Below are 13702 nucleotides of genomic sequence, written 5' to 3' on the forward strand. Positions count from 1 at the left end.
GAAGCTTTTACAAAAATTTAGTTAGTCTGTTTCATAGTAAAATAATATCAATTCTTGATTTGTATTGCTCTTCAACAAAGTACCCACAGGTACTTTTGTTATAATGTCGGAGGCTAAATCTTACTTGCCCAACAATTTTGATCTTGCATTAGTCGATAATGCTACTAGAGTAAAATCATGTATACATGGCATCTTCCTTTTACTCTTGTTTTAGAGCTTTGACATGTGAAGCAGGAAGTTTAGTTTACTTTGTCTATAAGACTATTTATGCACTGCTTCCTACTTTTCCTTGTCTTTATCAGCATTTGGAAACATCTAGAACCTTTTGTTTTCCTGCAGTTCCTTCATTGACATGCCAGCTGTTTGTTCAATTTGAGTCTATCATGCCTTAAAAATCTTGAAAATTCATTTATTAATTTTATGGCATCCATGTAAAAAGTCCCCTTAATCTTCAATGAAAGAATAAATTGCAAGTACTAGAGTTTCTTACATTTTTTAATGTATTACTTTGTTTTTCAAAGCACTGTCAGGTACATGTAAATTCCCTTTATGAAGAGAATAAGTAGACAGAGTAAATTATTCCATTAGAAGAAACCAAGGCACTGGTTTTCCAGTACAAGTTAGTGGTAGAGCACACATTTGAACTTGAAATTCCTCAGCAATTACTCCATGGATAGCTGTATAGTACATTTTGTATTATTCAAGTTCTTGAAACCCAGTGTTCAGTTTGGAATTCCAGTGGTAGGTTTTGTTAGCACAGTACTTTTATTTCTAGACCATGCCAGAAAACAAAGGTAATACAATTTATTCTTTTGAGGAAGTATTTAAATATTCCTGAATGATTTTGTAATTTTGCTTTGTTAAATTATTTTTACATTTCCAGAATAATTGCTTTAACTTCTTTTTCTGCTTTAACGATCTGGTCTTGATAATTAACTATAAATAGTTTATACTGTGTTGTGGCATGTTATCTACAGGCTTATATAATATTAAAGACTAAAATATCTATTTTAAGAATTGGGGGCAAATTAAATTTAGCATAGTTATTTTTTACTAAGTTGGGACCAGATAGAAAGTTCTGCTGAGCTTAGAACCTATTGGAAACATATATTATTCCTTCTTATATCCTATAGAATACCACCATTTTTTTAAGAGAACTTTTAGACTTAACTTCCTACATGTTCAGATCTGTGAGGCTGTTGAATGTTTTGTAGCAGGAGAGCCCTGAAAAGCAGCTTAGATCTCAGTCTATCACCAGGGCCACCTCTTGGCCATTATGAAATTTTAGACAAACCATAATCTCACTAGACTTGAATTTATTTATCCCTAAACATTATAGATAAGTGAGAGTCCCCATACCTCCTCTGTCTCAATTTTGTGGTATTTTGGGATATTTTCAGTTCTTACTCTTTTACTGTTACCTCCCAGTTCTAAGAAATAATTTGGGCCATGTGTTATTTCTTAATTTTCCAGTAGTGGATTCAAGATAGCTTTTCTGGGGGGGCGGGGTGGTAAGTTGCTTTCTGAGCCCAGCCAGTCTTCTGGGTCGAGTTGTGAAAACACTCTCTCTGTCTCTTTTCGGAAATAAATCCGCATTGAGTGTGTGAGTCCAGGGGAAAGTAGCATTCTCAGTTCTGTGGTTAGGCTGTGGGATTTTTGAACAAATTTGCTAGCAATGGCCTTTGAAGTTCTAACTAACTGTCCAGCAGGTCACTTCCACAGAAACAAGCGTTTCTCCTTTTGCGTGAGTTTGGCATCAGCTGCAGAAAGACAGCATGTAGCCCTTCATTTTCCAGCAAGCTTTGAAGCTCGAAAATAAAAATTTACTTCCTCATGAAATTGGAAGGCTGTCTTTACTCATGTGTCAAGTGGTTGGGCTTTAGAAATGCCACGTAGAAGTGGCAGTTTCGATAAATATTTATGAAATGTCACCGTGAGCCCAGTTGGGCATTAGAAGGAAATGGGACGGTAGGTAAAGAATTAGTCACACTTCATAAGGAAATTCATAGCTTCTGTTCCTTTTCCACAACTGGATCCTCACAAAGGTAGGAGCCTGTGTGAGGTAGATAAGGTGATTGTTAAGCCTGTTGTCTGGAGGAAACGGAGGCTAGAAGCTGTTAAATGACTTCAGTTGGGTCCCAAATGCAGGCTCCCTGACTCACCAGGAGTCTACCACAAAATAGTTGGATAATAGTGTGTGTCCCAGGTATTGATGGTGTAGGAATTCAAGGATTAGAAATGGACTGTGGAGTGGAGTGGCCAGGAAAGCCCATGCAGAGAAAGACCCTAAAGACCAAGGCAAGACTCTGCCCTTGTGGGAGAGGAGTAGGTGGGGAAGCACAGGCAGGGGCCATCTTGAGGAGGGAGTGATTTTGTTGTGCTAGTTATGGAATGGAAGCCATTAGCTATCTTGCTATCTCTGAGGAGTTCCCCTGACTCAGAAATTGCTTGACTGACTTAAGGTAAGTGTTCCTTCATTAAAATGGATGCCTGCAATACTTGTCATGCTAGGTGGATGTTAGATGTTTGAAGGCCCTATATTAAATTGTCTCTTACCATTTGATTTTTTTCTATTTTAAAGTTTATCTCATATTCTCTCCCTGTTCCCCCTCCCCCCCCCCTCTGAGTACTGGGGTTTAAACTCAGGATTTTGTGCTTGTCAGGCAGGTGCTCTACCACTTGAGCCATGCCTCCAGCCCTTCTTGCTCTGGTTATTTTACAGATAGAGTCTTACTTTTTTGCCCAGGCTGGTCTGGACCCTAATCCCTGATCCTCCTATTTTACACTTCCTACCACTATACCCAGCTCTTCCCCCTCCCCGACCCCGTTGAGATGGAATCTTAGATCTTGTGAACTGTTTTTGCTGGCCTGGAACCTCCCAATCTCAGTCTCCCAAGTAGCTGCACCTGGCTAAGTTTATCATCTGTTAAGAGGAGGGATTATGTACCTCCTCCACCCATCAGAGGGAAGTGAAATAATGCTTTGGTCTGGGCCATGGTCTCAGTGGTTCTGAGGGGGTTTCCCATCCTGACAGACTTCCTGTGGTGGGCAGTGGGAAAAATGAAGAACTTAGGTGAGAAACTGGTGTTCATTTCCCTTAGGCCTGCACACTCCACTGAGAGTTTTTCTTCAGTGTTCTCAAAGTCATTTCAATCTATTGAGGGTTTCCTTGGCTGTTACTCTGATTCTGCTGAGGAGAGTTTGAGGGTCTGATGCCAGGGAGATTCCCTTTCCTGCACACCCTTGTGCCAGGACTTCCATTTGGCGTGTGTGTCTTCTTACCACTCTGGACAGTACTCGCAGTGGTTGAGGTTCCTTTGTGGTCGTTATGGGTGGTCAGTGATTTGCTTTGGTTTTCTGTTTCTCTCTAAAGAATATACAACATCATGTTGTCCTTGACATCTAGAGTGGTTTAAATTCATTTTCAATGTCATTGACATTTCCAGTAGGTGTGTTTTCCATCAAACCGTCTCTGTGATATGAAGTCTGAAGGATATTTTTCAGATGTTGAGCAGTTATTGATTGAATACCTTCTGAATCCTGCACACGAGAAATCATGGCAGGCCTTTCCCCAGTCACTCAGAGGCCTCCCCAGGGAGTCTAGGCAGATGAGTACTCAGGAGAAGGTGTGATGTGGGAGGTGCCTAGCACTAAGGACACAAAGAAAAGGGATTGCCCAGTTCTTCTGTAGTGTCTAGAATAGCTTTGAAAGTTATTACTGCTATTGGTTGGCTGTTATTTAGATTGGGGAATTGGGAGTAGACACACTGTCCATCCTCATTCCAGAGCCAGATTTGGGGTTCATTCAAGACAAGTTTGAAAAAGGGTGGGAAGTAGGATAGCTTTGAAGAATTTGATTTGAGAAATCCTGTAAATGCTTTCTTTACTGGGTAATTCCTGGAACTTCAAACATCCTAATGTGTACTGCTGTCCCTGGGAAGGATTCAGTATCCAGGTCCTTGGCTTATTTGGCTGAAGAATACTTTAAAAGCATAGAGCATTTGATCGATTATTATTCCACAAAAACATTCTTAGGGAAACAATGCCATTGGTAATTTCTGTCCACTTTCTAACCTCTAAATCACGAAGCTTTTTAAATGTCTAGATGTGAAGTTTTTCTGCGGTTAACACAATATTGATTGTTTAAGAAAAAAGACATTGTTTAAGACAAAGTGCACAGTGACTCTTGGGTGTGGTAGACAATGTGGGAAAGGATTAAAAGGAGACAAGGCTGCCAACAGACCCCTTAAGACCACTGCTTGTAGGGCGAGGTTACATTTCATCATCCTTCTTAACCACTTACAAGCCTGGGAAGGAGATATTAGCTTATCATTATCCCCATTTTAAAAATAAATAAGCCGCAGCTCACTTAGCAGGTTATTCATGGGAGATATTGAGGGTCCAACTGTGATCTTTCTTCTGCCATGCCAGGGGCCACGTGTCATAATCATGTTGATTTATTATGGAGTTGGATCTTTTGTTTTGAGCCTTACTCAATTTTTATCTTAAATAATTGTTATAAAAGTGATATATGTTTATTAAAGAAAGGTAGGTGACAGAAAAGTAGAAAAGACTTCCCAGAACTGTCAAGTATAACTTGAGTTAATATGTATCTTTCCAGTTACTTTATTTTAGCCATAATTGTGGTTATAATATATATATTTATTTGCATTTATGCATGAATTTGAAAATTTCTTAATCTTCCCTAGAAGATATGCCTTTCAGTGATTGTCACATCACTGATGAAGTATTTTAATGAACTAAGTAGGCCAAACCAGGACTCAGAAGCTTAATTTGTAACTCTTCCAAGGACTTGACTATGTGAGCTGTATAAAGCTCATACTCGTCAATTCATAAATGAGAGAAGTAGATTAGGTCATTGGTTTTCAAGTGGTGGTTCCTCAATTTGGAGCCCTTAGCAGTGGGAGCAGAAGGATTAACAGAGGAGCAGGGTCATGGCTTTGCCTCTACTTGGGCTTTAATCCCAGCAGCTGCACTGATACTCTTTCACATATTTGGAGCCCAAGCACATTTGGGAAAAGAGATTTACTGATTTTTTTTGGTAAAAGAGTATAAAATTATTAGACCAGCTCTCGAAGCTCAGCATTTCTATCATTTTCTTCTGTAATATCTAAAGTGCCACTTACTATGTACACCTTTAAACATTTTAGCCTGGTGTGATGGTGCACAACTGTAATCTAACACTTGGGAAGTTGAGACAGGAGGCTCACTAGTTCCAGGATAACCTGGGCTACATGGTAAGACCCTATCTCAAAAAAACTAAAGAAATAAAAGATAAATAAAAAAATAAATAAACATTCTTCACCAGGTGGAATGATTAAGTGAATTTCCCATATTTTTTCACATCTTCTCAAGAAAGTATGTGACATACAAAGGGAAGCCCTGGCCTGTTGAGCCGTGTTCAAAGTGCTGTCACATTATTCATAATCAGTGCACCACTGGAGACCCTATAAAACATGTCTCCTCTGACCTTACCTATTTTCAGATCCAGTTTATTGCCCTATCAGAGAAGACTAATAACCAGGGAATCGGTGGGTCCTGACACTAGCACATGTTTGAAAACCATGCATTGACCAGTCATTGGCTTTCCATTTTCATCATGCATGTTAAGTCTTTGAATTTGAAAAGGTTCATTTGGGAGTCCTAGTATCCTGACCTTTTCTTTTTCCTTCCACAGAGGGAAGAATCCTATTCAAAAATGAGGTGAATTAATGCTCGGTACTCACGAGCCTTGAACAGCTACATGAGGTATTTAAAAACTGCCCTTACCATCTTGCCAACCGAGTCTCTGCTCATGAGGCCCAACAAGATGAATCAGCCAAGGAGGGACAGTGTCCTGCCCTGTAGAAACAGTGACTGCTGACCATCAAGAGCAAGCCGGGCCCTGCATGTTTGTCTGCCAGTACAATGAAGGAAGTGGTTTATTGGTCACCCAAGAAGGTGGCAGACTGGCTACTGGAGAATGCTATGCCAGAATACTGTGAACCTCTGGAACACTTCACAGGCCAGGACTTGATCAACCTAACCCAAGAGGATTTCAAAAAACCTCCGCTGTGCCGAGTCTCTTCTGACAACGGGCAGCGTCTCTTGGACATGATAGAGACCTTGAAAATGGAGCACCACCTGGAAGCACATAAAAATGGCCATGCCAATGGGCACCTGCACATTGATGTAGACACCCCCACCCCCGATGGCAGCTTCAGCATCAAGATTAAACCCAACGGGGTGCCAAATGGGTATAGGAAAGAAATGATAAAGATCCCCATGCCAGAACCAGAACGCTCCCAGTACCCAATGGAGTGGGGGAAGACTTTTCTGGCCTTTCTTTATGCACTTTCCTGTTTTGTTCTCACCACAGTGATGATCTCAGTCGTCCATGAACGAGTGCCTCCTAAGGAGGTGCAGCCTCCACTACCGGACACGTTTTTTGACCATTTTAACCGGGTGCAGTGGGCCTTTTCTATTTGTGAAATTAATGGCATGATCCTTGTAGGACTCTGGTTACTTCAGTGGCTGCTTTTAAAATACAAGTAAGTAAAGCAACCCTCGAAGATTGAGTGGTGGTAGAGTTTGCACTCCAGATATCTAATTATTATTTGGAAATAAATCTGTCAAGCGGCTGAAATCAATGCATATTAATTCCCTTTTTCTTTTTCCTTTTTTTTTAACCACATACCCTGTTGAAGAAACTAAAGCTTTGGCAGCTTTAAGGAAATGTGTTTCTTGCCTGTTTGATGTAAGCTTCGTACAGAATGGTGACTAAGACTTTTGAAAGATTGCATTCTGCTTTCACTTAACAAGGAAGAAGGCTCTCAGATATCTTCAGAGAGTTCAGGCAATTGAACAACAGACAAACTATTTAGTCTTGGTTGGTGTTACTAATTATTAAGTAAATTGGGAGCAGTTGGCCTAAGTGCTGTGAATGGTGGGATAGCTTTTCCCACACAGTCGATATATATTGAAAGATGTTTCATGCCTAGAGGTCAGAACAGCTTCCACAGTGTCTTGGGTTTTTGGGAAAATGGTACCTTTGGGGTATGACCATGTTTGGGTAGGTGTAAAGCAGAGGAATCGTTTTTTTTTTTTTTTTATCGTTTTTACATTTACTTACATCTGTATAAATTATTTTGGACACCTCTCCCCTCCCCCACTTTATGAATTTCCAACTTCTAGAATGTGTGGCACTTGAAGCAGTAAGTGTTTATTATATTCCAGATATAAGTAGGCACCTCTGTTTAGTTTCAAAGTGGGATCCAAAGTGGCTCTCACGTCCCATGCTCTAAACCCAACAGGGACCTCCTCAAGCAAGCTGCTTACTTGGGTAAACACTTGTTCTTGGTTCGAAAGAATTGCCCTTGTCATTGGTGTCTGATTTTCCTCTGAGTGGGACATCTTGATGATGGCTCCCCTGCACCGGGGTCAGGAATCAGTTTGTTAAGGAACTTGTGTTTCTCTCTGGTGGGCAGTGTTTCCTGACCCACACTGTGGTCAAATATTAAAGAAGTCGTCTTAAGTCAAGAAAACAAAATGTGGATGAAGAGTTTATACTGAACTTTTTCCAAGTTTTTCCTGGTGTTTTATAAAGACTTTTTTTTTTTTTCTTTTCATCTTGTAACTTACATACCTGCAAATGAAAATGAAGGCGGTTCATGACTTTTTGCCAGGGAATTCCTATCTTGGACACAGAAAGTAATTAAAGTAGTCAGTGTTTATTTGGGGCTGGTTTGGCAATCCTACAGTTTAAGCAGAAACTGAAATACAATTGATACTAGGCTGCTGTTGAGTTGGTGAAACACCTGGGGTTTTTTTTTTTTTTTTTTTTTTTTGATTTTGAGAGCCTAAACAGAGAGGAATCAGCCTAGAAATAGAAGATCCTCAGGATTCATTTAAATATATTTTGGCTGTCAAACTTCAGTGCTACTTTTGACTTCTAAACTTTTTGACTTTTAAACTTGTTTTTCCTAAAAGCCCATTGGGGAAAAGATGCTGGAACTATTCATTTACCAAGGCAAGATTGATTAAAATTATACTTCCTAATTTTTTCCTAATGTTGTTTTTGTTTTTGTGAGTCTGTTTTCTGGTTTCTCATCAAAATTCTTATACGCAAGCAAATAATGTACTGCTTCAGAATATAATTGAGTAAATCACACTATGTTTGTCACAGAACTGTGACTTTCAAATAACTTTATTGTTCTAAGGAAGTTTCCTAACCATAGGACTAATTTCTTTAAAATGTTTCTTTTTCCAAGTGAGGAATTTTCCTGAAATCTGTTTATTTTTAAACTTTCCTAATTTTGTGTTTTTCTGGAACTTATTGCCAATACTATAGTCATTTATATATTTAAATTGTTCAGCAATAAACCTTTTGGTTTGTGTCTGATTAAAGTTAATCCGGTGCTGGAATGTAGACAGCCTGGGTTTCAACCCCCTCACCCCCACCCCCTCAGAGCCTTCTCTCTCACAGAGAAAATAAGAGCCTCTTAGTCTCACTTTCTGTTGTCCTGTACAACTATGCATTATTTGATTCTAACATCTTTGGGTGGATCATTATGTCGGAATTTGATTAGCTTCAGAGCGTTTTTGTTCCAAATGCATCCAACTAAGGATACTTTAGTCCTCTGTTTCCACCTCTGGTGGGATAGGGACATGAGAAATGGAAGCAGACTGTTTCTGAAGCATCCCCCACCGCTGACCTGCTGGGCTACATCCCTGCGTTCCCAGCTCCTCCTTGTGACTTCTCCTGAGTGTGTGCGTCCCACCAGACACAGAAGAGGTAGTGACATACAGACTAGCAGGTCATACAGTAGGTGCTGATGAGCCTCTGTTCTCTGGCTCTCACAAAGATTGAAATCGTTGATGATGTCAGTTAATTGGCCATAGGGAATGTGGCAGTTTTGTTCTCCAGCATTTTGAAGCAAAGGTCCTCTGGTTGTGGGACATTCTGTCTAACAGGGGGTTAGTCTCTTCCTCTTTTTGTATTTGACTCCTCCAAGATTTGATCCTTCTTCCTAACCTTCACTAGGCGCTTTGCCACCTACCAGCAGACTTTATTCAGTTCCTCAGAATTAACCTGATTTTCTGGTAGTTCCCAACAGAGCACTTTACTTTGATTTTTAAGAAAATCAACACTTAAGGATTCTGAAGCTCTTAAAAAAATCAATCTATTCCTTCTCATGTTTGTATCTTATTTTTAGAAGAAACAGGATGAAACTGTAGAGAATGGCTTACTGATTTGAGAAGTGAGGTCACTGGGATTTGGCCAACATCCCCCAACAACAAACCTTTTAGCCCAGATCTTTGAAGTGCTAAAACCATAATGCTGAACTTGTGACATTGTGACATTTTGTTCTATCCTTTTGCTGTATACAAGTAGTTGTCCTGTACTGTTAACATAGGTTTTGGGGTTTGTACTTAATTTGTCCCTTCCATTCACTTTCTACATCTCCCCATCATGTGTGAATGAATATAAATATTCATATATACACATGGGTCTCCATGACATTGAGGAGTGGAAAGCAATAGTAACACCTCTCCTGGACAACTTTGGGGTTTTAAAATTGTAAATAATGTCGTTTCCCCATTTAGAAATGGACTTTTAAGCCACTGACTAGGAAAAATTCTTGGGAAATCTCTTCATTTGTGTCAGACTTCACTGCAAAACAGGTATCCCTTATTTTAAGAAAGCATGATAAAGGATATATTAAACTTACAGGTTGAGAAAGCCTGAAGACTTAAGGACTTCTCAGACATGGCTAAGTCTTGTCTAGCACGGTGGCACCTATCTGTGACACGTGTGGCTCAATTCTGTCAAGTCATTGTAAACCCGTGGCAGAGCAGAAACTTCTCCAAGGAGCAGGACTGTAGAGTTTCCAAGTCACCAGAGAATCTCATGACTGAGTGTGGTAATCAGGGTATTTCAGACTCAGTTTGTCTAAAACCAGATTCGCTAGAGTTTTCTCACTTGTTCTTCCTCTCTAGCAAGTGGCATTTCCTAGAAACAAAGGAGAGCAAGTCACTTCCTTCTTATCCAGATAGTCACTGAGCTCTTTCACATACATCTCTTTCCATTTCTTTTTCTTTTTTTTTTTTATTCATATGTGCATACTAGGCTTGGGTCATTTCTCCCCCCTGCCCCCACCCCCTCCCTTACCACCCACTCCTTCCCCTCCCTCTCCCCCCCCACCCCCTCAATACCCAGCAGAAACTATTTTGCCCTTATCTCTAATTTTGTTGAAGAGAGAGTACAAGCAATAATAGGAAGGAACAAGGGTTTTTGCTGGTTGAGATAAGGATAGCTATACAGGGAGTAACACACACGCACAGGAAACTAATGTGAGTCAACTCCCTGTATAGCTATCTCTTTCCGTTTCTAACCTGTGCCCCATATTGGGTGCAGAGGTGAAGAACCAACTCCTTAGTCCGAAGCTCAGGCTTCTTCATAACCAGGTCCCAATCTGACCTACCTTACCTCCAAGCTACTCCACTCCAGTTTTCCTTGATTCCTTAAGTGCTCATCACTTTCCATTGGGTGTATATCTCCTTCACTGCTGGATGTTAAGTTCCTCAAAGGAAAAAACAAGATCCTGTTCATTCATCTTTGTATCCTGGTGCCTAGAACAGAGTTTGGCACATAGAAACATGTAGAAAGTTTTCATGTAAGATCCATTCATTCATTAATTCAACTCAAGTTCACTGAGTCCCCTATGGTGTGCCTGGCACTCATAGATCCTGGGGATGCTACAGTGAAATGAGGATCCTGACGCTACCATGAAGCTTATGGTCTGGCCAGGGTAAGGCAGGCAGTAAACAAATGAATATATGATACCAGCTAGTGGAATAGAAAGGGAGGGAAAAAAAAAGCAGTGTGGGGCTAGCGTTGAAGATAGTGGGGATGGAGTGGTGTTTTAGATTGAGTGGTTAGTAAAAGCCACTAATGAGGTGACAGTTGAGCAGATACCTCAATCAGTGGGGGTGGGGGAGAATCCCATGCAGATGTTGGGGAAGAGGACTCACAGAATGCAGAGTTCCTGAGGCTCACCTGCACAGCCAAGGATCTGTATGGGCCAGTGAGCTAGGGGAGAGCCATGACACAGAGGTCAGTGAAGTGTGGACAGTGGCTCAGGTGGGGTATTATGGGTAAAGCACTTATTTCAAGTGTGGTAAGTCTTTGGAGTATAATGATATAAGCAAACTTGTATTTCCAAAGAATGACTGTCGCTACAAGGTACAGAATGGGAAGCAAGAGGACTGGTTAGGATGCCACCACAGTGGTCCAAGTGGTAGCCCTAGATTCAGTTAACCTTTGTCCAATGAATAAACTTCATGCTTCATCCCTTCCCAAGGATGAATTCTTCCTAGAAGTCTTTGAGAGCTGCCTATCTTTTGTAGCTACAGATATGGCTGCTGCTGCACTATCTTTTTCAAAGTTTTTGGCTCTATGAGTCCCTGGTTTTTCTATGGAATTTAATGAGGAGATAGCATTCATTAGTTTGGGGCTCTCAGAACTTTATTTGAATATATTTATTTCAGAGCAAAGTCGAATCCTGTCTATAGCCTCTTACATATTTTCTGCCATGGTTTTAGGGTTAGACATTTGCCTAAAAAGAATAGTGTAAATCAGTTGTGGGTAATGAACAGGTTGTGTAAAAATGAATTAAATGTTGCCGGGTATATAGGTCCACTGGTAGTGAAAAGATTTGCAGAAGAAAGAAAAGTAGCCATTGGTCAGTTGAGTTACATGGTGGAGTTGAAGGAGCTTAAACACAGATTTTTCTATCATAAACAGATGTATAGAGTTGTAGTGAGATGGGTGAATGGAAATCGTCACTGAATGGGTTCTTCGAAAATTGATTCCGTGCCAAAAGGGAAGGAACTAGAGAATGGAAATGGTTGGACAGATGCTGCTTAGGACCTTTATTTATACCTGTATTTAGAAGTGTTTCCAAATGTAGGAATGTTGTTGATCTCACAGGAAAGAATAGATGGATACAATTTTCCACTGTGGCTTTTCTGGGATTATACTCAAGGGTACCGGGATGGACTTTCAGATGTTTACCAGCATTATGTATTTTATATTCAGAGATCACTTTGGGAAAGACTGGTATTTTTCTAATTTAATTTCATTTATTTTTTGGTGGTAGAGATTGAACCTAGGACCTTGCTCATGCTAAGCACACACTCTACCAGTGAGCTATACACACAGCCTAGTTTCATGTTGTAACCTCTGATGAAAGGTTTGGCTTGGGAGGAGGGGACCTTATTTGTTACTTGGGTTTTTGCCAACATAAGACTATAACATTTTTCTGTCTTCTGTGACTAGAATCTAATTTCCCAGGACAGAATCTTTTTGCTGATTGGCAACTGTTTCTGTCAGGTACTAATCTGATTATTTTGGGTTGTGTTTTATTTAACAGACCAGACTCTCAACTAACATTTATCTTTGATTTTACCCTACTTTAATTCCATCAGTGTTTCTTTTCACATTAAGTTGATTGAATGAAAGTACTTGCTCTTTCCTCTTCAATCCTTAGGGTAGTTTATGACCACAGGTACTCTTAACATTTTTTTCATTGCTTTTATGTCTTTGATGGTTTTGATTAAGTTCTTAGAAACACTTGAAATAGAGCTATTTGATGTTAAGCAGATTTTTCCAAGTTCATATTCAGTAGGTTTTTTGGTTTTTTTTTAAGTTACAGAAGAGCCTTTTCTTAGGTCATTTTCCTTTATTATCATTTATCCTCATACTGTGGTAGACCACAAGGCTATTCGCCAAGAATTACTGGCGACTGTGTGCTAGGGGTGCAACAGCAAGCAGAACAGTTAGTTGCATAGCAGTTACATTCTGGAGAATTTTTGTTTGTTTTCATAGAAACATCACAGATTTCTGAAGAGTGTTGTTGAAACTCTAAGTATAAAACTCAGGAGGACAAAATTCCTTCATGTTACTGCAGCTTTTTGGCACCTCTCCCATATTTAATTGACTGATAAGCTGTCACATTCCTCAGATAAGAGCTCAGGGATGTGTTCACCTCCTTTTTCTTCCCTCTTTCCATGTAGCTACATCTATTATGTGCTTACTCAAAATTATTCTTCTGTTCCTTGTCAACCATGTTGTCAGAAATCATTTTCATACTATTCAAGAAGCAGATCCAAACTAGCTGATGTTTTCTTTTTTCTTTTTATTCATTTATTTATTTATTTTTGGCAGTACTTGGGTTTGAACTCAGGACCTCACGCTTGCTAGACAGGTGTTCTACCACTTGAGCCATGCCTCCAGCCCAGAAACTAGTTGATATTTGAGTAACAAGAAATTTTTTCTTTAATACACATTGTCATTTGATTCATTGCTACTCTCTTCTCTCAGTGAAGGTAAGTGAGCTGTGTAGAAGCTGTTGACTTGTCTAACATCCATGACAGCCTGTGCGTGGAGTTAAGCTCTTTATACAAACCCAGTCTGGAGCTCCCCTGGTATAACACGCTCTGTCCACTGGAGATGTATTTTCTTAGCAGATATAGTGGCATAGATTCTTTATATGTATAACGCAAATAGAATGAAAACAGATTATGATTTTATCTTTTTGTTGTTTTTTTCTGTTTGCGGGTGGAGAGTGTTTGAGACATGGTCTGACTCGGTAGCTCTGGCTGACTCCGGATCAGTTCAGTTTTTTGATAGTAGTGTTTG

At 39.9% G+C, this 13702-nt stretch overlaps 1 protein-coding gene across 22 annotated transcripts in view; it reads left to right on the top strand.

The window, feature by feature from the left end:
• Positions 1-13702, top strand: part of Sgms1 (sphingomyelin synthase 1) — a 292465-nt gene that overhangs the window by 253631 nt on the left and 25132 nt on the right. For all 22 annotated transcript variants that reach the window (XM_074078860.1, XM_074078858.1, XM_074078859.1 and 19 more), the window contains one exon: positions 5699-6551. In XM_074078860.1, the coding sequence (XP_073934961.1) occupies positions 5929-6551 (623 nt within the window). In that variant the 5' untranslated portion in view covers positions 5699-5928. The remainder of the gene's footprint in view (positions 1-5698; positions 6552-13702) is intronic.

The sequence above is a fragment of the Castor canadensis genome, chromosome 7 (assembly GCF_047511655.1).
Source record: "Castor canadensis chromosome 7, mCasCan1.hap1v2, whole genome shotgun sequence".
Lineage (NCBI taxonomy): Eukaryota > Metazoa > Chordata > Mammalia > Rodentia > Castoridae > Castor > Castor canadensis.